General features: G+C 44.9%; 1 protein-coding gene and 1 long non-coding RNA gene across 2 annotated transcripts; one reads left to right on the top strand and one right to left on the bottom strand.

The window, feature by feature from the left end:
* Positions 1 to 7,594: 7,594 nt before the first annotated feature.
* On the top strand, positions 7,595 to 21,299 carry LOC309376845 (arylacetamide deacetylase-like 4). The gene is made up of 4 exons (XM_081923731.1): positions 7,595 to 7,849; positions 14,098 to 14,308; positions 17,023 to 17,086; positions 20,383 to 21,299. The coding sequence occupies exons 1-4, from the start codon at positions 7,616 to 7,618 to the stop codon at positions 21,152 to 21,154; spliced, it is 1,281 nt and encodes a 426-aa protein (XP_081779857.1). The 5' UTR covers positions 7,595 to 7,615; the 3' UTR covers positions 21,155 to 21,299.
* Positions 21,300 to 21,344: 45 nt separating this feature from the next.
* On the bottom strand, positions 21,345 to 22,906 carry LOC309377029. The gene is made up of 2 exons (XR_014171386.1): positions 22,870 to 22,906; positions 21,345 to 22,286 (listed from the first exon to the last, which is right to left on the bottom strand). It is a non-coding gene; the product is annotated as an uncharacterized lncRNA (long non-coding RNA).
* Positions 22,907 to 26,117: the final 3,211 nt, after the last annotated feature.

Raw genomic sequence — 26,117 nt, 5'->3', positions numbered from 1 at the left:
TGCAGTAGTGGCCAGCCAGCTAGCTAAGTTCTAAGCAGAGTAGACTCCTTGAAATTAATGGGCCTGAGTTACCCATATCCATTTTTGTCAGTGGGTCTTCCCCTGGCTGTGATATAACATTGGATATAGCCTAATGGGGACGCGGGTGGCGCTGTGGGTAAAACCTCAGCGCCTAGGGCTTGCTGATCGCATGGTCGGTGGTTCGAATCCCCGCGGCGGGGTGAGCTCCCGTCTTTCGGTCCCAGCTCCTGCCCACCTAGCAGTTCGAAAGCACCCCTAAGTGCAAGTAGATAAATAGGTACCACTTTATAGTGGGAAGGTAAACGACGTTTCCGTGTGCTGCACTGGTGCTGGCTCGCCAGAGCAGCTTCGTCATGCTGGCCACGTGACCCAGAAGTGTCTCCGGACAGCGCTGGCCCCCGGCCTCTTAAGTGAGATGGGCGCACAACCCTAGAGTCGGACACGACTGGCCCGTATGGGCAGGGGTACCTTTACCTTTACTTATAGCCTAATGAATATAGACATACCTTTGATCCCAAACGCCTTGTGAGTTGAATGTTTTGGCTGCTGAACACCGCAAACCCAGAAGTGAGTGTCCCGGTTTGCGAATGTTCTTTGGAACCCGAATGTCTGACGCGGCTTCTGTGGCTTCCGATTGGCTGCAAGAGCTTCCTTGGTTTCTGAATGTTTTGGAAGTCGAACAGACTTCTGGAACAGATTCCGTTCGACTTCCAGGTATGGCTGTATTGAACACATTGTCAGATTCTCTCTCTCTCTCCTTGTGAAATCCAGAAATTGTCAAAACAAAATTCCAACCACATTTGCAAGAGGTGAAACATTTAGCAATAAGAAGGAGCACTTGCGCAGAATGATTCCACGTGTGACATAAGTAAGACCTGTTGAGTAAACTGAACTCATTTCATTACACCCACCATGGGGAGGCTTATAACCAAACCCAAGTTAGTATTTCAACTCTCTCCATGTCAGGTCAACAAGCGAGGGAATGTTTGATCCCATTCTCCTGTGATCCACTACAGATCAAACTTTCAAGGACCTTGAAATCACCTTGAAATGCAGTCCAGTTCATCACTGACAAATAGTGGGGAAGGAAGGGTGCAAAGTATACCATTGCAATGCTGTGGTTTGACTAACTTGGCCTTATCCCAGACAGTGGTGGAGGAACCCTCTCTGGCACCCGGGGTGGGACGCCAAGGGGTGGGGCAAACCACCCAGTGGCACACATGTGACATCTGTAATAATAAATAATAAATTTTATTTATATCCCGCCCTCCCCAGCCAAAGCTGGGCTCAGGGCGGCTAACATATGGACTGCCCTCAGCTGCTCTACAGCTGGGGGGTGGCAGCGGGCCATCATGTCACCCCCCTGCATGGTACCCAGGGCAGACCGCCCCCTCCGCCCCCTTCATATGCCCCTGATCCCAGAACAACTTAGTTGTTAGTTGGAACCAATAATGGTTAACCAGGGACGGAATTTGGAGCCTGCTGCACACAAAGCACAAACTCTAAGACTGAGCTCTCAGGACCCTTGCTTCACCTAGCCTCTGGCTCTTCTGGTGACAGCAGATTGCTGGTTGGGGTTCCATTTAGATCTCATAAAACATGAGCTATAAAAACCGGTCCCAAGGACCTTTGAAATAAAGTCTGAGTAAAACTGGTGAAGCAGCAAAAGTTTATTGATTACAAAAACATAGCTGCAAGAATGGGTGTCCAAAGGAGGCACATCTCAGGTCAGTACAACGCAGGCATTTATCCTTTCATGGAGCACAAAGTTTCTTCCTCTGCCTGCCCACTGGGCAGGGGCCTGCAAAAGTCACAGCCTATCACGACCGCCTAATTAAAATACTAAATTCTCCTCCTTGTTTACATCTCACCCTCTCCAGACCCTCGACACCCAATCCCCATGATTATCATTGTACAAATATGGTCAAAAGTCCCTTAACATTTGTCTATTTACATAAGTATTCTAACCACAAGTTGTTCTAGTTACACGTGTTACACCACTATTTGTTTCAAATGCAAGCATAAACGAGTTTTATATCTTATGAAGCCAAAAGGGCAAACTCCATTTTGACCACCAGCTGTTCTAATCACAGGTGCAAACAGGCTTTGTGTCTAGGTCCCAACCACAGGCTATGTGACTTACGAACTTTTTAAGCACAATTTTTGGCTAAATATGTGTTATCTGTTATCTTGTGACCTATCAGTCTCAGCATTCTTTCAGCAGTTGCAGTTCCATTATCTTAAAAGACAATATGCCTTGATATTCCTTACATAAAACCCCAGTTTTAAAACAGCTGCTTTGAGAGCCAGTTCATTTCCGGGCTCGATTCAGGGGGCTCAGGTAATAATAATAATAATAATAATAATAATAATAATAATAATAATAATTTATACCCCGCCCATCTGGCTGAGTTTCCCCAGCCACTCTGGGCAGCTCCCAATCAAGTGTTAAAAACAGTACAGCGTTACATATTAAAAACTTCCCTGAACAGGGCTGCCTTAAGATAGGGCTGCCTTAAGGTTAGTGCTTAAAGCCCTAAACTACTCAGGAACCCTATACCTTAAAATCTGTTTACTTCCCTACAGACCCTGTCAGGTGCTAAGGTTGCCAGAGGCAGCTCCCTTGGTTGTTCCACAACCCTTTGATGAGCATCTCTTAGCGTACGTTATGGTGTAGGAAAGGAAACATCTGAGTGGGGGATGAAGCACAGAAGAAAAGCTCTCCAGTGGTCTCCTCCAAAAAACCCCCCCATAACTGAAGTACTGCCATCCCTGGAATCTGCCCCCATTCAGGGAAGGTGAGTGGAAAACAAAATAGGTAGCCAAGTTCAAAGCCAGTTAGTTTAAAACGATTAACTGGAAAAACCAGGAATAAGTAAGGTTTACTTGTATTGTTTTAGTAATAGTAAAAACTCTAGTTGGTGAGTGATTCTTGCCTCCCTGCTTTTATTCTGGGTTGTTTAACTAATTATGGTATCTTGTTGTTATAATTATTGTATTTTCAGCCAGTTTTAAACTGCTGGTCTATGACCATAATAAGCTGATTGATTGAGGAATAAGTAAGGTTTAATGCAGTTCTATTCTGCAGTTTTGATTGACACCAGAAGACTGAACATAGAAAGGAGATCTACAAAGTAGATCAAGATATACAGTATTAGATTTCTGGGTGATCTGCAGGATAGCGGCATGGCCTTCTGGGCAAGTAAAACTGCAAGTTAAATAAGAGCAATAATTTATCCCATTCTTTACTTGAAAAACATGTGTATTGCTTGTGCTGCAAGCATCTTATTTATTTTATATATTTTCTCTAACCAATACAAAGAAAAAGAAAAAAAGCTGAACCAACCTGTGCAAGAAGGGGAAGACATTTCAGGCAAAGGGAGGGAGAGGAAAATTGAATATGGAATAGGAATGCAGATAGCCATTTTAAAATATTGTGTATTTCAAATAATGAAATCTAAAATATAAATAAACTTTCAAACACATTGTGGTGTATGATACTTTCTATTTTCTTTATCTCCAGTTCAGCTGTTAGTTTAAGTTCACAGTCCTCAATAATTTCAAATCAATAAATTCACTGGAAGAAATGAAGTTTACTTACAACAGATGAATGAATGTGTTTGGGAGATGTTAACAACGATTATTATTTTTTAAATAGACAGTTCAAAAGACTCTGGGACAACAATCCAAATTTATAATTCTAGGGAATTTAAGATACCTATGCAAATACTCCAATATTTTTATCAGCAGTAACTGATGGTAGGGATTTTTTTTCCTGTTTATTGAAAAGGAGAATGCTTTGTTTTGCAAGAGAAACTGTGGGTTTTAAGTTTTGCTTATTCATTTATCTACTTCATTGGGATATTTATGTATGTTAATTGGTGTTACTTCTATACAGATGTGCAGTTCGATTGGTTTGCTAAACCTTTTCATTGTAAGGGTCTGAGAACTAGATCTCAGACTGTACAAATGTGCTTGATTAACAGCCCCATTTGCCTAACCCACCCTGCAGGGTTTCTATGAGGATAAACCATTGGAAAGCTGTGCAATCGCATTCCCTTTCATTGCAACTTCTTCTGCCTTTTGTAAGGTAAGTGGGAGGTAGACCTTTAGCTTATCTGACAAGAGCAAGAAGGAGAGCACTAATTATCCGTTACAAATGAACACACCTTACATTACCAAATCCTCATCTCATAAAATTGCAACCAGCATTGCTCCTGTGCCATGTAAACCCATTCAAGTTAAACAAAACAACTAACTTGGATCTGTTCATTTCAGGCCCACTGAATTGAATGCAACTTATATTCACAGGTCATGCCAAAAACATTACTCTTCCTCTGGATTCATGGCATGTGTTGGATATGTCCCATTTTTACCTCATTGTTTTGTTAAGATGGTGTAACAGGGTTACCTCTTGGCAACACCTTCTTAATAGGCTTATATTTCGATCCAGATAGTCCAGGCTATCTTCCTCACTGTTGCATTATAAAACCAGTTTGGGAGGCTGGGGAATCCAATCACATACCATTGACTCCTTCCAGCTGCAGCAAATCATTCCTATGATTTCTACAGACTTGCTAACGTTTAGGGTTGTGTTGGAGGCACAAGATTCCACTTCCCTCCCACTAAGAGCCTTCCCCTTATTGCCCCAAATGAGGTCAATATAGAAGTTTTTATCCAACCCTTTCACATACAGAGGTGTGGCACAGTTGATAAGAAACTAGCATCCATACCCTCACCCTTAGTCCCGCTTCCTTATATATCACAATTCTAGGTTCAATATCTACTACTCTTTCCATAGTGGGACTCCATTGCCTGCAAGACTGTTATGAAAACCATGTGTCACTTACAGGCTCACAACTCTTGGAAGATTCAGGAATGGATTGGTTCGTACCCACCAATTTATCAGCATCTTAAAAGACCCTCTTGTGCACAGTATAACTACTGTAGCCCTGAAACCTTCAGAATATCTAGAAGTAGAAGCACCCAGAAAGGCAAGGTCTCTGTGATACATTCCCTGCTGATACAATCCAGTTCTTTCCACTTGTTACTTTGAAATCAGTGTAGGCAAACTTTAAGATTCAGAATGGTTTATGACAGGCATCCCCAACCTTTGGCCCTGCAGATGTTTTGGACTACAATTCCCATCATCCCAGACCACTGGCCCTGTTAGCTAGGGATCATGGGAGTTGTAGGCCAAAACATCTGGAGGGCTGCAGATTGCGGATGCCTGGTTTAAGATCTTTCTTTTTAAAAATGATTTCCATTTATGTACATTTCAATAGTAATTTAACAATAATTCAGACATTTCAAATCTCGACTTCCTTCCTCCTCTTTCTGCGGTTCGTTTTTTTAATCACCATTCCCTGCATATTCTAAGTTATATTAAATCATTATTTTATTCATCTATTGTGTGGACAGGCAGAGTCCCCCCAACATGAGGTGACCCCTAAGCGGAATAATGACTCAAGACAACATGCTATGGGATTAAAATTGGCCACAACTCTATTAAGTTTCAGATGTAGGGAGACCTTGGGTCAGGCACTGGGCGTTTATACTTCCCAGTCCCCAGCCAGGGATATGGGAGACTTCAGGGTTATCCAGAATGTGTGGGGATTGGGCTGGCTCTGGAGAACATATGTTCAAGCAGAGAGAGCCCCCACCCCGTTTCACCACCGTTGGAGGGGAGAGCAATGACAAACTCTCGGCATATGGCCAATGCCTCCCCCTCAAGACCCTTTTAACGGGGAACCCTGGTATCACCACCGCAAGGGGGGCGTGGGTCGCAACTTCCTGCCCCCCCCCATTTAGGAAGATAGACTAAAGGATTCCACCCAAGGCCTGAAACCACCAAAGTTGTGACGTTTTGCTACGGGGAAGGCAAAACCTGCCAAGGCAGGAAAATTCCTTTCCAGCCCTTCAACAGTGACCCTGATGTAGCAGCGCCTGCGTACCTGTGGAGAAGAGGTTAACCTGCGAACGAAGACTTAACTGAGGGAGGGGAGGGTGGGAGAAGCTTTGGAGCCGACTGCCGCTTCGCCGGTAAGATTCACCTTCTGTTGTGTGGACAGGAGGGTCCCTCCCCTTACCTGGCCAATTCCCTGGCAATGCCTCCCCAGGTGGGATTGGGCGATTGGCTGAGGTAGGAGGAGACTTCCAGGTATCCAGCCTGGGGAGTATGAAACCAGCCTAAACTACCAGGAGTCACACTGGGATCCAGGGGGCTGTGTGCGACCACGCAAAAGGAGCCCCCATTTGATGTGGGAGCGGTCATTTTCATATATCTATACAGTGGTACCTCTGGATACACACACTTCTGGTTGCGTATCCTTCAGGATGCGAATGAGGCAAACCCAGAAGTATTTTTCTGGGTTTCACCACGCGCGCATGTGCAGAAGTGCTCTACAGTGCTCTACCGCACTGCGCGCATACGCAGAAACAGCACCTCCGGTTGTGAATTTCTTGGGATCCGACCGGAGCTCCGGAACGTCTCCTGTGCGCAACTGGAAGTACCACTGTATTTTTTTCAAACTGCAGCTTGTCACAGTAGTCCTGCCAATGTTTTTTTTTCCTCTTTTCAATTTGTTTGCAAATATTCAATATACCATTTCCATTCATTTATAAAAAGTTTACTATCCTGATTTCATATTCTTACGGTAAGTTTTTCCATTCCTGCATAGTCCGTAGGTTTTGTATACATTCTTCTTTTGTCGGGGTTCCATCATCTTTCCATTTTGGGGGCAAATAACATTCTCACAGATTTTCCAAGCAGAAGCTAGAAAAGAAAGGCAGCACAACTTAGGTTTGAAACATGACAAAAGTTTCTAATTTATTTGCATAGAAACACAAATATGGCCAAGGACAATGTTTCCCCCAAAAAGCTTGATCTCTGCTTTTGGTTAGCACATTGTGCTCAGAATGGTGTAAATCCCTAAGTAGGCCATTTGAAATAGGCCCGGTGTCTTCCGCTAGCAGCAGTGGTAGATTTGGGACTCTCAAATCTCAGCGGCACCATGTGCAATCCTAAAATTCGGCGCCTCCTGCCTCTTGCACTCCCAGTGCAGCTGAACCAGTTTTGCTGGCCTATAACCACCTCTGGTAGCAGATTCTCCCTACGCTGCCCTTCTAAGTCCCTACATGTGTGGAAGGATGCACGAGGCCCAGGATAGACTTGGAAGGGACCTTGAGGAACATCTAGTTCAACCGCTGCAATGCAGGAATATGCACTTGTCTCATATGGGGATTGAACCTGCAACCTTGACATTAGGGCAACCCAGGAGATGGCCTGCCAGCAGGATCCACACACCCCACTCTTCCACAAGGAAAAGAGAGAAAAAATTCATCAGCCTAGCATTGGGCAGATGCAAGGGGGGGGGTGGAATCTTCCCAATCATCCAGAGGATTTAGTGTCACAATGCAAAAGCAATGCAATGCAGTTTGAAAGTTCAATACAAACCATTTACATACATAACTGAACACACAATTGCATTTATTTATTTATTCAGAAGAAAGAATAGCATTGCATAAGAAATTCCTGGAAAAACAAGGGTGTGATCAATTGCTACAGAATTGTGACGCCAGAAGTTGGAATTGCATGACAGCAGAGAAAATAGTTGCCAGGAATCAGCCGGTTATTCAGTCCCTCCAAGGCTTCTCAGGAAGGAAGATGGATCTCTCCACAGTGATGCTGACATTTGTGATCTGCTTCCTCCTTTCCCTGGTGGTGCTGATTTATCGTGATGTCCGAAGAACAGATCTCCCTCCAGGAATCGATGGACCTATCAAACTCTTCCTAATCTCCATTATGTTACACTCATCCTTGCGTATGGTAAGTTGGATGGACTTTGAACCTGGAGTTTCTGTGGGGCAGCTCAGTCGCTAGAGCATGAGACTCTTAATCTCAAGGTTATCTGCTCGAGCCCCACGTTGGGCAAAATATTCCTGCATTGCAGGGGGTTGGACTAGATGGCCCTTGTGGTCCCTTCCACTTCTACAAATTCTATGATTCTGCTATTTTTTTAGTTGCATGGGGGCTGGCCAGCCAGGAATGGTTCAAACAGGCAACATGTTTTAGGAGGTGCAACCCACCCACCCTATCATAGAAAAATGGAATTGTAGAGTTGGAAGGGACCACAAACCATAACACCACTCTGCAAGGCAGGAATCTTTCACCAAATGTGGAACTGGAACCCAGGACCCTAGGATTAAGAATCTCATGCTCTATCTACTGAGCTAGCCAGCCTGAAGGATTCATGTATTAAAACTAGAGATCTGTGCAAAAATTTCCAGTTCTATTTGTGAGCGCTTGCTTGTGGAGGGACATCTATCTCCTCCACAGTTCAAATACAGTGTTGATCATCAATGTGACTTCTTGAGGATGCTTTGTGCTATGACTTCTAGCATCCCCAGCTAGCAGGACCATGCTGGCAAAGACTGTCCTACGCAGTGGCATAGCATGGTTTGCGAGCATCTGGGGCCATGTGTGGGGTGAGGTGGGGACTATGGAGCTGCCTAACAGTGTCCGCATCACCCAAGAGATCACAGCCTCAGAAACAAGAGAAGAAGATTCTCTCTGCTATCTGGAAAGCCACACAGAGAAGCCATTTTCAACAGAGCCCAGTGACAGAAGTATGCAGCTGTATTTAGGCAGCACCGGGTGTTGAAATTTTGCACTCAGGGTAACCGCACCTGAGGCCTCACCCCACGTTATGCCATTAGACATGCAGTTCTATTTTGGGGCTCATCCACCTTTCTGCTTTTCCATTGCCTAAAAAGCAGTCATTTCCCACTTTCCCCACACTATCCGAAAGTTTTGCCTTTGTCTCACCGCTTTCAGCTGATTCCCTGGTGGCCCGCTGGAATGCGGAGTTAACCAGGGCTATTGACTGTTTGGCTCCGAAGCGCCCTCTCCGATTGCATGGAGCCTGGACAGCCCCATGGTTTTCCCTGGAGCTGAGGGCGATGAAACCATCGTTGAGACGGCTAGAGCGCCGGTGGTGGAAAACTCATTCTGAATCAGACCGGACATGGGCTAGAGCTCAACATTGAGCCTACCAAGTGGCAATGGCGACGGCGAAGAGCGCCTTCTTCGCTGCCTCCATGGCATCTGCAGAAAACAGCAGCAGGAGACTTTTTCAGGTGGTTCGCAATCTATCAGAACCACCTGCACCGCCAGGGCCTGGTAGGGACCCCAAGATCTCCTGCAATGCTGTTGCAATTTTTTTTTGCAGATATTTCGCTCAGATTCAGAAGGAGGTAGACTCCACTGTGGGAGCAGGGCCAGGGCGGGAGAGTGCTAGAGTTCTGTCTGGTCCTTTTACATGGGATCAATTCCAATCTGTTACTTCCGAGGATGTGGACAGGCTGCTTGGACAAGTGAAACCAGCCACCTGTCTCCTTGATCCTTGCCCATCCTGGGTGATAAAAACGAGCCGGGAAGGGCTGGGCGATGGGCTCTGCGGGGTGGTGAATGCTTCCCTCTGTGAGGGAGCCCTCCCAGACCTGCTGAAAGAGGCAGTCATTAAACCGCTTCTTAAAAAAACATCTTTAGACCCAGCCAATTTGGCCAACTATAGCCCAGTCTCAAATCTACCATTCTTGGGCAAGGTGATTGAGCGGGTGGTTGCCGAACAACTCCAAGCACGCCTGGAGGATGCGGACCATTTGGATCCCTTCCAATCGGGATTCAGGCCTCACCATGGGACTGAAGCTGCCTTGGTCGTGCTGGTTGATGATCTCCGGTGGGCTAGGGACAAAGGTGAGAGCTGTTTCCTAGTTCTGCTGGATCTCTCAGAAGCCTTTGACACCATCAACCATAACATCCTTCTGGACTGTCTAGAGGGGCTGGGAGCTGGGGGCACTGTTATACGGTAGTTCCGCTCCTTTCTCCTGGGACGTGTCCAGAAAGTGGTGGTGGGGGATGAGTGTTCAGATCCCTGGGCTCTCACTTGTGGGGTGCCTCAGGGTTCCGTCCTCTCCCCCATGCTTTTTAATATCTATATGAAGCCGCTGGGAGAGATCATCAGAGGGTTTGGACTGGGTGTTCATCAGATGACACCCAGCTCTACCTCTCCTTTAAATCAGAACCAGTGAAGGTCCTGTCTGAGTGCCTGGAGGTGGTTGGAGGATGGATGGCAGCTAACAGATTGAGGTTGAATCCTGACAAGACAGAAGTACTGTTTTGGGGGGACAGGGAGCGGGTGGGTGTGGGGGATTTCCTGGTCCTGAATGGGGTACCTGTGCCCCTGAAGGACCAGGTGCGCAGCCTGGGAGTCATTTTGGACTCACAGCTGTCCATGGAGGCATAGGTTAACTCTGTGTCCAGGGCAGTTGTCTACCAGCTCCACCTGGTACGCAGGCTAAGACCCTACCTGCCCGCAGACTGTCTTGCCAGAGTGGTGCATGCTCTAGTTATCTCCCGCTTGGACTACTGCAATGCGCTCTACGTGGGGCTACCTTTGAAGGTGACCCAGAAACTGCAATTAATCCAGAATGCGGCAGCTAGACTGGTGACTGGGAGTGGCCGCCGGGACCACATAACACCAGTTCTGAGAGATCTGCATTGGCTCCCAGTACGTTTCCAAGCATGATTCAAAGTATTGGTGTTGACCTTTAAAGCCCTAAATGGCCTCGGTCCTGTATACCTGAAGGAGCATCTCCACTCCCATCGTTCAGCCCGGACACTGAGATCCAGTGCCGAGGGCCTTCTGGTGGTTCCCTCATTGCGAGAAGTGAGGCTACAGGGAACCAGACAGAGGGCCTTCTCGGTAGTGGCGCCCGCCCTGTGGAAGACCCTCCCATCAGATGTCAAAGAGATAAACAATTACCTGACATTCAGAAGACATCTTAAGGCAGCCCTGTTCAGGGAAGTTTTTAATACATAACGCTGTACTGTTTTTAACACTTGATTGGGAGCTGCCCAGAGTGGCTGGGGAAACTCAGCCAGATGGGTGGGGTATAAATAATACATTATTATTTTTGTTGTTATTATTATTATTTCCCCCAGAAAACCTGAATGCTATTTCTTCCAATTCAGACATAAAGATTGGGTTTCTCTGGGGTGAGAGAGTGCCAGGGCAAATGCCCTTTGTTTGCTGAAAGCAGCTGTGCTCGTCGTAGCGTGTGTCGCCCAGGGGGTTGTGCCTCCTGGTGGACTGGGCAGCTGGGGATGAGTTGCAGGGATGAGTTGTGCACTGGGGGCCCCCTTTGCCCTCGGGCCCTTTCCCATACTACATCACAGGTCAATGACATGCATATTCCAACCATGCAAAAACCCTTGAGAAGAGTGCAGAGGATGACCAGTGAAGGAGGAGAGGCTGAGAGATGGGAAAATGGCCTAGGAAGAGATCTTGAGGGCCAGAAAGAGATTTAGAGGACTGCATTAAGCCCCTGAGCCAATGGATTTCCAATGCTGCCTGTACTGAGTAACTCCAATAAGACAGCAAAAACAACAACACCCCACAGCAACAAATGCATGCCTGTATGATTTAATGTCACCAATAAAACGATGGTTCAGTCAGTAAAGCATGCGACTCGTAATCTCAGGGTCCTGAGTTTCAGCTCCATGTTGGGCAAAAGTGATCCTCATGGTCCTTTCCAACTTTATGATTCCAAACTTCTAACTTAAATGGATTGAAGTGAACTCAGCTAGCAAAAAAGTGGGAAGGGTTCTGCATCGTCCACAAGTGTGGTCCTTTTGAACTAAAATGTGGACATCCCCCCCCCCAACCCAATACTTAATAGGCTTAACAAGTGGGTCTGATGCTGTTATGTGTTACGGCAGCCACAAACAAACATGCATGAATAAGTGGGAAATAGTATTGCCAGATCAAAATCTCAAAGAAAATGTTCACAATAAGGGTGAACAGTCTACATAACAAGGCAATCACAGTCCTTTGGAAGATGGGCTATTTATGGCAGAAACTGGAGGTAGGTTTCCAACCATTTCCCTGTTAAAAGATCTAAGGCTTTTAAATCTGCATAAGGCAGATGTCCAACAGGTGCAACTATTCCATTACTGTATTGGAAAAATCAAGACCAATTGAATTCCCTGCTTGTTATACCATTGTTACAAGAAACTGGGGTGCTGAGCGAGAGGATGTGGCATGATAGCAGCTTTAAGCCTCCAACACCTATGCCAATGAGAAAGTCAACAGGTGCAGCCTTCCACCCTGCAATTTAGGCCGGGGGAAGCCTGCAAAAGTGGGGTGTCTACATGTTAAAACCACAGTAACCAGCAAGAGAAGAAGGTGGGTTTGGTGACGGGGCTTGTGCACAGCAAGGGAGGGAGGCATGGGGTGTGTGTCTTGATTTTTCTAGCTTAGGTTTTAGTTTGATGATCCCATGCCTCCGCTAAAATCACCGGGCTTCCTTTCAGTAAAGGGGGTTCAGGTTTGCTACCACTCGCTCACTCAAGCGCTGCTGCTTCCAAGTAAGGATCGGAGCTTTGAAGCCCGCTCCTCTGCGCCCACGAACTCGGGACAACGGTTCTTGCTTCCTCCGAATAAAAACACATACAGTCCCCAGCCGGTTAGGGTCCTCCTCCTCCCCTCTCTGCCAGTGGCGTAGCGTGGGTTGTCAGCACCCGGGGCAAGGCAAGTAATTTGCACCCCCTAACCCGTGGATTTGCGCCCCCTAACCCGTGGATTTGCGCCCCCTAACCCGTGGATTTGCGCCCCTAACCCTAACCCCCAGATGTTGCGCCCGGCCCACCCTGCACACCCCACGCTACGCCACTGCTCTCTGCCTAGCAACTTCCCCTGTGGTTTTCCCTCCCACGGATCTCCCCCTTGTGCAAGTGAATCAGCAGCCGGGGTGGGAAGGAGGTTCCCTCCATCCATGCGCGGGGTGCTCGGTGCGTCTTTGCGCGCGGTGAAGTGAACAGAGGAAGCGCCCTCTCGAGTTCTCTCTCCTCTTGCCCTTCTCTCCCGCCCCCTAAAAGGTGGGGATTGCCGAGATAGAGACGCTGCCCTGTCATCCTCTCATACAGAGGCTCCCTCCGACACGGGACCCACCTGTTTGCAGCTCATCTGCCTGCCCGCGGCGCGCTGGGAGATTCCAACGCCCCGCCAGCCACGGTTGCGTGGCGAGTGGCCAGCATCCCAGCCGGCTCCACCGGGTCTTCACTCTTAGTCCTACCTGCCGCCGGGTGGACTCTCGCGCTGCGGTGGCTGCCCGCTGGATCATCCAGGCAGGGATTTCTGCAAGGGGCGTGCCTGGTTTGCGCCCCCCACCCATATTGTGCGCCCGGGGCAAGGGCTAGCTGATGCAGAATCTTCGGGGTGGGCGGACAAGAACGATACTCTGAGAAAAATTTGTCTCACCTCTGATTAGAGGTGTGTGGGAGGTCACCTGGAGGCAGCAGTTGCTGCGGATGCAGCAATACCATTGCAACACCACGCAGAGATCTTGGAAGAAGGTACCGGTAAGTGGTTTAAATAAAGCAACGCCGATGGAGTGTTGCAATTCCCTCGTGGAGATTATCCCGCGCAGGTGTAAAGCAAAGAGCATCCGCCGGAGGTCACTGTTCATTCATTTTTAAACTGATTGGGAAACAAAACAAATGAGCCCCAACCCGTTCCATTCCGTTGACATATTAGAGTGATAGGGGCATTCAAATTGCACGACCCCCCTCCCCCCCAAAAAAATATCTCCTGGAGTATCTCAACAGTTGTCAGTGATGAGAAAGATCCCTGTCCTCAGAATTGCAACCAAAATGAAATGACACAAAAGGTAAAAGAGGCAGAGGGAGGAAGCAAGTTCGGAGATGTAGTAATAATATTTTCATACCAAAATGTCACAGAAGACATTACAGACTGCATAAAGCTGTCTGAGTCTCCCATTGAAACCAAAGGGAAAATGAAAACTAAGGGGGGGGGGGAATGAAAACAAAGAGAACATTTCATGAATGCAATTGGAACAAATGGAAATGAAATCAATTAAACTTCTGAATGAATCAATGAAGCATTTCTCACCCCACACTACTCCTACAAACAGACCTTTCGAAAACCTTATTAAACTGAAAGCTAACTATGCTTGATACTAGCTTCTGTTGCTTTTTTGTTTTTTTCTAAACAGGGATCTATTTTGGAGATGTTGGGAATCTGTACAAAACCGACACTCCTTAAATGGAGTTCCTCTGCAATGCCAGCAGGGAGCGAGCCCAGATACACTATCGACACAAAATTTGACAATGTGACTGTGAGGATTTATCAGCCAAAGGGCCTATCCACAGGACAGAGAGGAATTATCTACCTGTATGGAGGAGCTGGCTTATTCGGGAGCATAAGTGAGTCATTCTAATTTAACTTACAACCAGTGAGATCTATGTGGGGATCTGGAAACTGCATCTCGTGCACGATGCTGGGATCAGGTTGTTGAGTAGACCAACCGGACAGGCATATATTACACCTGTGCTGAAGCCACTGCACTGGCTGCTGATCAACTACCGGGGCATGTTCAAGGTCTTGTGGTTAAGATCAGGACAACTCAGGAGCAGGTTACCTGAAAGGCCACTTATCCATTACTTAGGTCGTTTATGGAAATTCTAATCAGGGCACCGCATCCTACAGAATATCCAGGGCCGGCCCTAGATATTTTGCCACCTGAGGCAAAGCAGAACATGGCACACACACCCAATGCCCTGCCGCCTGCGGCAACTGGATGTAACCTGGGGAAGCCCCAGCCCACTGAAGGCAGTGGAGGAGAAAAAAGGAGGCTGGCTAGGAACAATGGCAGCAGCAGTATCCCTGCTCTTTCCAGGTGGTGCCTGGGTGACAAGTGTTGGAGGCAGTGAGCAGTGAGCAGCACACTCCTGGGGGACTTGCCAGCTCTCCCCAGCCTGCTGCCTGAGGAGACTGCCTCACCCAAGCCTAATGGGCTGGCTGGCTCTGAGAATATCATGGGGCAGTGTCCCCCAAAACAGGCATTTTCTGTTTGTTGTTCTCCCTGTACTGTGAAATCCCCTTCCCTCTTCCACACAGCAAGCAGCTACAACCAGTTGCTACAGGCATCTTGTGAAGTCTTTTCCTTTTGCCCTGGATTTCCCTGGCTCATGACTGTGATCCTGTAATTAGGGTTGCCATGTATCCTCTTTTTCCAGGACACGTCCTCTTTTCCATATCGATCAATAGTTAAAAGTAGAAGTTGGCAAAAGTGTCCTCTTTTTTGCTCTTCAAGATATGGCAACCCATATATTTCTAACCTTTTATATGTTTTCATGTTGCTACTCTATTGGTTTTAAGCTGTATTTTAATGTTTTGATGTTTTTCGTTTCCTTTTTGGACTGTACACTGCTCAGGGATTTTTGGAAGATTAAGTGGTTTATAAATGCTTTCATACATACATATATATATATATATATGTATATACAGGCCACAAAACCACAGCTCGCCCCTATACACGAAGCCAAGCCAGAGCACAACTAAGTGCAGTACAGCCATCTTCTCAGAAAAACTCTTCACAAAGTTCAAGAGGTCAAGACACAAAGACTTTAGCAACTAATCCACACCTAATGACCCACCTAAGTGGTACTCAGGATATCACTCAAGAAATCACTCAAGATATCCCTCTAGTAATTAAGGAACAAAAGAAGAAAAGGCACACTAGCCTGGGAACTTCCTCTCTGCCCAGAACATTGGAGGCTATACACCACACCCCCTCAACAGTATTTATAGGAACTCAAACACTGAGATCCTGCTCTGTTCCAGTAACAAGAAGCCGAAAGCACCAGCCTGAAGATGACGAGTGAGACCTCGTCGAAACGTCGCCTAGACACCCCAACTTTTACACGGGAAGACACCCGAGGACACCAAAACCTGCATATATATATATATATATATATATATATATATGCAGGCGTCATCTTCAGGCTGGTGCTTTCGGCTTCTTGTTACTGGAACAGAGCAAGAAGCCGAAAGCACCAGCCTGAAGATGACGAGTGAGACCTCGTCGAAACGTCGCCTAGACACCCCAACTTTTACACGGGAAGACACCCGAGGACACCAAAACCTGCATTCCTGTACCCGTGAAAATCTACGAAAGCATATATATATATATATATATATATATATATAAAAAAACACATATTTTAAAGGAATTGGTGTGAAGAAAGCAGCTGTGATGGTAATGAAGGTATCATATGTAGCTTTCAGCTGTATTTGCAGTCATCACAATATATTTAAATAAAGAGGTCATTTAGGCCAGAGAGAGATAAAGTAACCCTGAGAAGAAGAGTTCAATGTATATGGGGGAAAACTATTCCACATTAGGTATCTGCTAAGTGTGTGCATTTCAGAAATCGATAAACATAAGATGATTTCACACACATGGTATCCTTTTTTCTATGTAGCTCAAGGTATAATTAATAAAGCACCCCTGATTAAATCCTATTCTTATCTCCTTACTTCCAGTCTCTTAGCACAATTGATGGATACCAAATTGGTACTATGGTGACCAGATTTCTAGCTAGTGAGAAAGGCTAGAAGCAAGTATTGCCAAATCGGTACCCTCCAGCCTTTGGGAATTACAACTTCTCCTGGACCATTAGGATAGCTGGGGCTGATGGAAGTTGTAGTCCAATGACATCCAATGTAGTCCAATCTTTTCTGTGAACTGCCCTGAGACCTCTGGCTATAGGGTTGGTATATAAACTCTAATCATCATCATCATCATCATCTGAAGGGCAACCCCTGGCTCAGAGAGTCAGAAGCCAGATCTATTGGTTTGTAGTACAGTAGGAAGAAAGAAGAGGCACATGCAGGAAATGCCATGGGGAGGGAAATAATCTTTGACAACGAGGGTATTAGTTTGACTTTGGGATCTGGATAGGTGGAAGGCTGGGTAAATAGGAAAGATGGGGATTCTCCTCTGGCTCAGATACAAACAGAGCCACAAAGAAAACTTGGGGTTTCATTATACTCGTCATCCCAACCCACATTAATGTAGAAATGTGCATGGCATTGTGTAAAGTATTAATACACTGAAGGTCTTTCTACTATCCAGAAGCTTATCGGAAGCTGTGCCGCTACCTTTCCAGAGAAAGTGAATCAGTGCTTGTGTGTGTTGGGTAAGTCTATGTATTCCTGCATTCATCCTGGATATCCTGAACAGCTGATAAGGGTGGAAGCAAGTGACACCCCCCCCCAAATTACTCCCAAAAGCAGTGTGGGGATTTGCCACTAGATGGTACAGAGTTAGCCAATGCAGTGTCCTCCAGGTGTTGTTAAATGCCAAGTCCCATCAACCCCAGACAGCATGATTTATGGTCTGGGCTTATGAGAGTTTTCGAATAAGTTGTTGTGCGCATGGGGCTGCAAGCAAGGGAGGGACTCCCATACATTGAGGGTGGCAGTGTGACAAGCTTACTGGGTTTGGGCAAATTACTTTTGATGTCGTTTCTCATCTTGGTCTATCCCTGAATGCAAACCCTGCTCTGGCCCTTCTGCCACTAGATCCTGATCTTGATGCTCTCATTATACATAAACCGCTGCTCATTTCCCAATGGAAAGGTCTCAAAGGTCCTTTGTACCTGTTCCTGAAACAGTAAGAGACAATTACGGTCTAGGTTTTGCACCCTGTTACACTTAATCTATTTCTATGGCAACTCACTGCTACAGTTATATGGTGGAAACATGTATCTGACATATTGAATATTTTATGAAAGAATCCCGTGTTCTAAGGCAGACATCATGTCTGCTGTGTAATTGCCCAGGGTGTAAAAATCATTTGCTCAGGATGGTAAATTTTAATTAAGTGAGCCTCTTTTGGTTTATGACTTGTGTACCACAGCAGTGTTAGAACCACAGCAGTGTTTACTGAAATATAAAATTAAATTACATTGTGAAGTTGTTGACCTTTTTTTTTAAAAAAAAAAACTTTTTATTAGGGTTTCCATAACAAACAAGACAAAACAACACAATAACAAACAATAAACAATAAAAATACAAAAATCAAACAAAAATATATAAATTCAACTCTTAATTTCATGAAGCTTACTTTCCCGACTTCCTCACACCTCCCTTTTCTGTATTCCAATTTCCAAATTAGTTTCAGCAAATTCTTCCTCTATTTTAACTGGTTTTGATATTGCTTAATTTCTTTTAAATTAACCATTACCACTGCTATCCACTTATCTTCTAATCCCCATCCTTGGTTAAATTTTGCTATATTTCTTTACTTGTTACTTAAAAACCTCTTTTCACATGTCTTTCAACTTTGTCACTAATGCCATATTATCTCAATATCCTGCATCACTTTAACATTCAAATAATTTACAATGTTTTTGCAGATAGTCTTTAAATTTCCTCCATTCTTTTTCTATTTGCTCTTCTCCCGTGTCTCGGATTCTGCCAGTCATTTCTGCCAATTCCATGTAGTCTATCAGTTGCATCTGCCATTCTTCCAAGGTGGGCAAATCTTGTGTCTTCTAATACTTTGCGATGAGAATTCTTGCTGCTGTTGTTGCATACATAAAAAAAGTTCTATCCTTCTTTAATACCTTTTGGCCGACAATGCCCAAGAGGAAGGCCTCTGGTTTCTTAAGAAAGGTATACTTAAATACCTTTTTCAATTCATTATAGATCATTTCCCAGAAGGTCTTTACCTTTGGGCACGTCCACCATAGGTGATAGAATGTTCCCTCAGTTTCCTTACATTTCCAACATTTATTATCGGGCAAATGATATATCTTTGCAAGCTTGACTGGTGTCATGTACCACCTATAAATTATTTTCATAATATTTTTTTTCAAGGCATTACCTGCCGTAAATTTCATACCAGTGGTCCATAACCGTTCCCAGTCAGCAAACATAATGTTATAACCAATGTCTTGTGCCCATTTAATCATAGCTGATTTGACCGTTTCATCCTGAGTATTCCATTTTAACAGCAAGTTATACATTCTTGACAATACCTTTGTTTTAGGTTCTAACAGTTCAGTTTCTAATTTCGATTTTTCCGCCTGGAAACCTATTTTCTTGTCCATATTAAAAATCTCTCTAATTTGGTAATAATGTAGCCAGTCTCGCACTTTATCTTTTAGTTTCTCAAAACTCTGCAATCTCCATGTATCTCCATCATGATCTAATATCTCCCAATATTTCGGCCATTTGGCCTCCATATTGGGACTTTTCAGAGCCTTGGCTTCCATAGGTGACAACCACCTTGGGGTCTTGTTTTCCAATAAATCTTTATATCTTGTCCAGACATTAAAAACTGCTTTCCTGACAATATGGTTCTTAAACGTTTTATGAGCTCTAACCTTGTCATACAACAAATACGCATGCCACCCAAACGCATTATTAAACCCTTCCAAATCCAGAATATCAGTGTTTTCAAGAAGTAGCCAGTCCTTTATCCAGCAGAGAGCTGCTGATTCATAATATAACTTCATGTCTGGCAGGGCAAATCCCCCTCTTTCTTTAGCATCAGTCAATATTTTAAATTTTATTCCGGGCTTTTTGCCCTGCCAAACAAATTTAGAAATGTCTCTCTGCCACCTCTTGAAACAGTCCATTCTGTCCACGATCTGCAGGGTCTGAAACAAAAACAACATTTTTGGCAATACATTCATCTTTATAGCAGCAATTCGATCCAACAAGGAGAGCTTCAGATCTGACCATGTTTCTAGATCTTTTTTTACCTCTGACCAACATTTTTCATAATTGTCTTTAAATAAATTCAGGTTTTTGGCGGTCATATTTATCCCTAGGTATTTCACTTTCTTCACCACGTTTAAATCTGTCTCTTTCTGAAGCTTTTCTATTTCCGTCAAAGTCATATTTTTCTCCAATACTTTGGTTTTTTGCTTATTTAATTTAAACCCTGCCACCTGACCAAACTCCTGAATCAGTTCTAAAACTCTTTTCGTACTAGATTCTGGCTCCTGCAACGTCAAAACCAGGTCATCTGCAAAAGCTTTAAGCTTATATTGTTTAGCTCCGACCTGAACCCCTTTAACCAACTGGTACCTCCTGATCACATTCAAGAGCACCTCCAGGACCGAAATAAATAGCAATGGAGAGATAGGGCACCCCTGTCGTGTTCCTTTTTCAATTGAAGTAGTTGACCTTTTGGAAGTTCATTAAGGCTTCCCATAAACATCTGGTTGGCCACTGTGAAAACTGGGTGCTGGACTAGAATGTCCCATAGCCTGAGCCATCAGTGCAGACATTACTCTATGCATTTTTCTACATGTCACTTGGTTGGAGAACAGTCCTACCAAAGTTGGAGAAGGGCAGATTCCAAACGCTGACTATCTTTCATTTCACATATTGTTTTAGAAAGTGTGAACTAGACTGGTTTGTCTTTAAGTAAGAACAGGATTGACTTTCTCCCCTGCCCCTTCTCTCCATCATCTTCTAGGCAACGTTTGGCTCCTAAGCACCGCTGTCCTACACAAATCATGGACTGCATCACCGCCACTGAATACTTTTTGAAAAATGCAAGTGATTATGGGGTAGACCCTAATCGTATTGTCATTGCTGGTGACAGCACTGGGGCTGGAATTGTTCCCCTTGTCTGTCAACATCTGTTAACGAGAAAGGATCTCCCAAAGGTCAGAGCCCAGATCCTGCTCTACCCAAATATTCAAACACTGGACTACAACTTGCCATCTTATCAGCAAAACCGAAATGTCCCCATCCTGTTCACAAAATGGACTGTTGAATTTGACCTCAGGTTTATGAATGTGAAGCTAGCATATTTGGATCAAGTCCTGAAGGGGGCCCATGTTTCCGAAGAAATGAAGATGAAATGCAAGAAATGGATCCATGCAGATCATATCCCGGATGAGTTTAAAGTCAGGGGCTACAAACCACCCCCGCCAGTCCCGTTTTCAAAGGAGCTGCACGAAATGATGAAGCTTTCTTTTGATCCCAAGCACTGTGCTCTTCTGGTGGAAGATGACATTGTGTGTCAGCTCCCCGAGACATTTATGTTAACCTGCGAGTATGATGTTCTTAGGGATGATGGACTGCTTTACAAAAAACGATTGGAGGACAACGGTGTGCCCGTAACTTGGCACCATGCAAAGGAAGGTTTCCATGGGATTCTAAGTTCAGTTGATTGGTTCTTTGAATGGCCATGTGCAAGGGTGGCAGCAGAACATGTAACAAGCTTCATAAAACGATTCTGATCAAAAATCTGTTCTCTATCCCGCATAAAGGCCTTTCATTTTACTGCATGCGGTGCACTTGAAGAAAATGTTATGAAAATGATGTACAGATTGTATTTAACACCAGCTAAACTGGCTAAAGTGTACAAGACAAGAACTAACGTGTGCTGGTAATGTAAGGGAAGCGAAAGTAAAAAAACCTTTTTGTTAAAAAAACCCAGAAGCCTTTTTTACTGGGTGTAGTGAGTGAAGAGATACTAAGGGAAGATAAAAGACTGTTTATGTATGCAACAACTGTGGCAAGAATTCTTTTAGCCCAAAAAATGGAAACAGCAAGAAGTACCAACGAATAGGAGTGACATTGAGGATGATGGACTTTGCAGAACTGGCAAAGCTGACAGGAAAAATCCAAAACCAGCACGATCAAGTATTCGAAAAGCATTGGAGTAAATTTATACGATATTTGAAAGATTATTGTAAGCAATTAACATCACTAGCAGGGTTGTCCGATGACCTGTAGTGAGAAATTTTCTACCTTTCTATTTTTATTTAATTTTTGAGACGTTCTGTAATAAGTCTAATTAGAATTAGAATTGAAAAACTTATAAATAGCAGTGATATAAAGGTTAATTTCGAAATCCATGAGGTGGAAGGGAAAGAAATTGACAGGCTCTAAAGAGCCAGGGTGGTATAGTGGATAATGATGATGTGAATGTATAACATTAAATGGAATAATAATAATAATATACTTCTCATCCAACTTTAGGGTGCCTCATTTATGACTATAGTATGCTCATAATTCTGAAAAGGATTCCTTATTTGTGATTGCTTGTGCATGGGAACCGGTCTGCCGATATAGTATGTTACATTTGGCCTAATCTCAGAGAGTTATATATAAAATGTTTGTCCTAAGCAGAATTGTTGGCATCTGTCTTGAGAGACAAAGGAGTGCACCTCCGAGGATGAAGTCAAACCAAAGTGATCTCTCTGGGGCGCAAGCCTGGGCGATGCATGTGGAGGTCCTGGACCGCCTAGATGACAAGACCTCCCTCTCAGCCTCACTGATGTGGTCCAAAGGAAAGCAGAGCAATACGTTTGTCACCAGCTTGGCTGCAGGAGTTGCTGGAAAGAGGCATAGAAGGACCCATCTAACCTAGGGTTACCAGATGTCCCCAGTTTCTGGGGACAGTCCTTAGATTTGCAAATCTGCCCCCGGACAAATTCCGTCCCCGGAATGTCCCCTGGAAACGTGGCAGTGGCAGCCTCAGGTCTGGCAGGCTTTAGGAGCTGCCCGCTGCCATGGCGCCCACCATTTTTCCTTGCTGGAACTTCCGGTGAGGAAAAATGGCAGGCACCATGGCAGCGAGCAGCGACCAGGCTGGCTCCGGGCTGTTGACTGCCTCTGCTGCCATCACTGCCAAAGGGGAGCCGGGGATGTCCGACAGTACAGATCTCCTGTCCCCTCCCACCATTATTTTGACTGATAGGGGAAGGTTTGGGATTTGCAGGCGGGCAGCCGTTGCCCAGTTTTTTAAAAAAAACTCTGTGCATTTATGTTTCACAGGGTGCGAAATAAGGGCTTTGCACCTTTATACAATATGCATGTGTTCTTGGGCCCAGGGTCTTTTGCCTCACCATCCCCACGACTGACTTCCTGTTGCTACTCAGCTTCAAAAAAATAAAATAAAAAGTGTCCCTGGATTCATTGGAAAAAAATCTGGTAACCATAATCTAACCATCTTATGGATGCCACTCAGGATTTGTGTAGCATTTACAGTACTCCTTAGCCTGTATTAGGGAGCTTGGGGACAGTACTGAGCCAAACTTTTGTTCATTGGCAGCTGGGGTTTATAGAGAAACTTTAAGACCCCTAGGAATTATATGAGACCCCTAGGAATTATACTCACATAAGTAACTGCTTCCTGCCTAGAAATTTACAGCCACCTTGTCACCTGGGGCTGGTATCACAAAACTCAAGGATGCCCTACCTGCAGTCCATCTCTTTAATGTAACATTTGGCAGCAGGACTTGTCACAGGGATGTTTCATGTTAAAGTTCAAAATGAGTCTAGCCTCTTGTGCTCTTGAAAGGGTTAGGGCCATTGAGAGTTGTGTCTCAGGGAAATGTATAAAACATTCTTTAACTTGGTGGGGTTTTTTGTCCACTCAGTTCTCCTACAAATCTGCTTCTGCTGGCTTTTTCAGGCAGTGATGCACCAAGCCAATCTCACTTCAGGAGTGGGTTGAGGTTTATGAGAAAAGTGTATCATAATAGCTAGTAAAATCTTCCTTATATTATTGTCTTCTGGTGCTGGGATTCCTATCTTAAATAAATTCTGCTGCTATAGAAACAGCTGGTGTGAGTTATTGGAAATGGGCTCTGATTCTGATTTCAGTGTTCTGGGCTCTTTGGGGGGTCATGGAGGCTTCTGGGGGAAAGTGTCCTTCCCATTTTTTGGCTGAGGATTTGCAGAAGGGAGAGAGAGCTGAGGCACATCTCAGTCCTAGAGGGTCCCTGAAAGTTGAGTGGTCTACAGTAATTTGGACTCCTGCTGCAATGGTCAAAAGACTTTGGGACAACAATGCAAATTTATAATTCTAGGGAATTTAAGATAGCAAATACTCCAATATTTTTATCAGCAATAACTGATGGTAGGGATTCCCCCTCCCCCCGTTTATTGAAAAGGAGAATGCTTTGTCTTGCAAGAGAAACTGTGGGTTTTACGTTTTGCTTATTCATTTATCTACTTTATTGGGGTATTTGTGTATGTTAATTGGTGTTACTTCTATACAGATGTGCAATTTGATTGGTTTGCTAAACCTTTTCATTGTAAGGGTCTGAGAACTAGATCTCAGACTGTACAAATGTGCTTGATTAACAGCCCCATTTGCCTAACCCACCCTGCAGGGTTTCTATGAGGCTAAACCATTGGAAAGCTGTGCAATCGCATTCCCTTTCATTGCAACTTCTTCTGCCTTTTGTAAGGTAAGTGGGAGGTAGACCTTTAGCTTATCTGACAAGAGCAAGAAGGAGAGCACTAATTATCTGTTACAAATGAACACATCTTACATTACCAAATCCTCATCTCATAAAATTGCAACCAGCATTGCTCCTGTGCCGTGTAAACCCATTCAAGTTAAACAAAACAACTAACTTGGATCTGTTCATTTCAGGCCACTGAATTGAATGCAACCTATATTCACAGGTCATGCCAAAAACATCACTCTTCCTCTGGATTCATGGCATGTGTTGGATATGTCCCATCTTTACCTCATTGGTTTGTTAAGATGGTGTAACAGCCTTACCTCTTGGCAACTCCTTCTTAATAGGCTTATATTTCAATCCAGATAGTCCAGGCTATCTTCCTCACTGTTGCATTATATAACCAGTTTGGGAGGCTGGGGAATCCAATCACATACCATTGACTCCTTCCAGCTGCAGCAAATCATTCCTATGATTTCTACAGACTTGCTAACGTCTAGGGTTGTGTTGGAGGCACAAGATTCCACTTCCCTCCCACTAAGAGCCTTCCCCTTATTGCCCCAAATGAGGTCAATATAGAAGTTTTTATCCAACCCTTTCACATACAGAGGTGTGGCACAGTTGATAAGAAACTAGCATCCATACCCTCACCCTTAGTCCCGCTTCCTTATATATCACAATTCTAGGTTCAATATCTACTACTCTTTCCATAGTGGGACTCCATTGCCTGCAAGACTGTTATGAAAACCATGTGTCACTTACAGGCTCACAACTCTTGGAAGATTCAGGAATGGATTGGTTCGTACCCACCAATTTATCAGCATCTTAACATACCCTCTTGTGCACAGTATAACTACTGTAGCCCTGAAACCTTCAGAATATCTAGAAGTAGAAGCACAGAATATCTAGAAGTAGAAGAGCAATGACAACCTCTTGGTGTATGGCCAATGCCTCCTCTTCAAGACCCTTTTAACGCGGAACCCTGGTATCACCACCACAAGGGGGGCGTGGGTCGCAACTTCCTGCTCCCCCCCCATTTTGGAAGATAGACTAAAGGATTCCACCCAAGGCCTGAAACCACCAAAGTTGTGACGTTTTGCTACGGGGAAAGCAAAACCTGCCAATGCAGGAAAATTCCTTTCCAGCCCTTCAACAGTGACCCTGATGTAGCAGCGCCTGCGTACTTGTGGAGAAGAGGTTAACCTGCAAAAAAGGACTTAACTGAGGGAGGGGAAGGTGGGAGAAGCTTTGGAGCCGACTGCCGCTTTGCAGGTAAGATTCATCTTCTGTTGTGTGGGCAGGACGGTCCCTCCCCTTACCTGGCCAATTCCCTGGCAATGCCTCCCCAGGTGGGATTGGGCGATTGGCTGAGGTAGGAGGAGTCCGCCAGGTATCCAGCCTGGGGAGTATGAAACCAGCCTAAACTACCAGGAGTCACACTGGGATCCAGGGGGCTGCGTGCAACCACAGAAAAGGAGCCCCCATTTGATGTGGGAGCGGTCATTTTCATTTATCTATACAGTGGTACCTCTGGATACGCACACCTCTGGTTGCGTATCCTTCAGGATGCGAACACGGCAAACCCAGAAGTATTTTTCTGGGTTTCACCACGCGCACATGTGCAGAAGTGCTCTACAGTGCTCTACCGCACTGCGCGCATACGCAGAAACAGCACCTCCGGTTGTGAATTTCTTGGGATCCGACCGGAGCTCCGGAACGTCTCCTGTGCGCAACTGGAAGTACCACTGTATTTTTTTCAAACTGCAGCTTGTCACAGTAGTCCTGCCATTTTTTTTTTCTGTTTTCAATTTGTTTGCAAATATTCAATATACCATTTCCATTCCTTTATAAAAAATTTACTATCCTGATTTCATATTCTTACGGTAAGTTTTTCCATTCCTGCATAGTCCATAGGTTTTGTATAAATTCTTCTTTTGTCGGGATTCCATCATCTTTCCATTTTGGGAGCAAATAACATTCTCACAGATTTTCCAAGCAGAAG

This window comes from Podarcis melisellensis (genome assembly GCF_964234715.1).
Source record: "Podarcis melisellensis genome assembly, chromosome: 8".
NCBI classification, from domain to species: domain Eukaryota; kingdom Metazoa; phylum Chordata; class Lepidosauria; order Squamata; family Lacertidae; genus Podarcis; species Podarcis melisellensis.
This window is presented reverse-complemented; position numbering and strand designations above follow the sequence as displayed.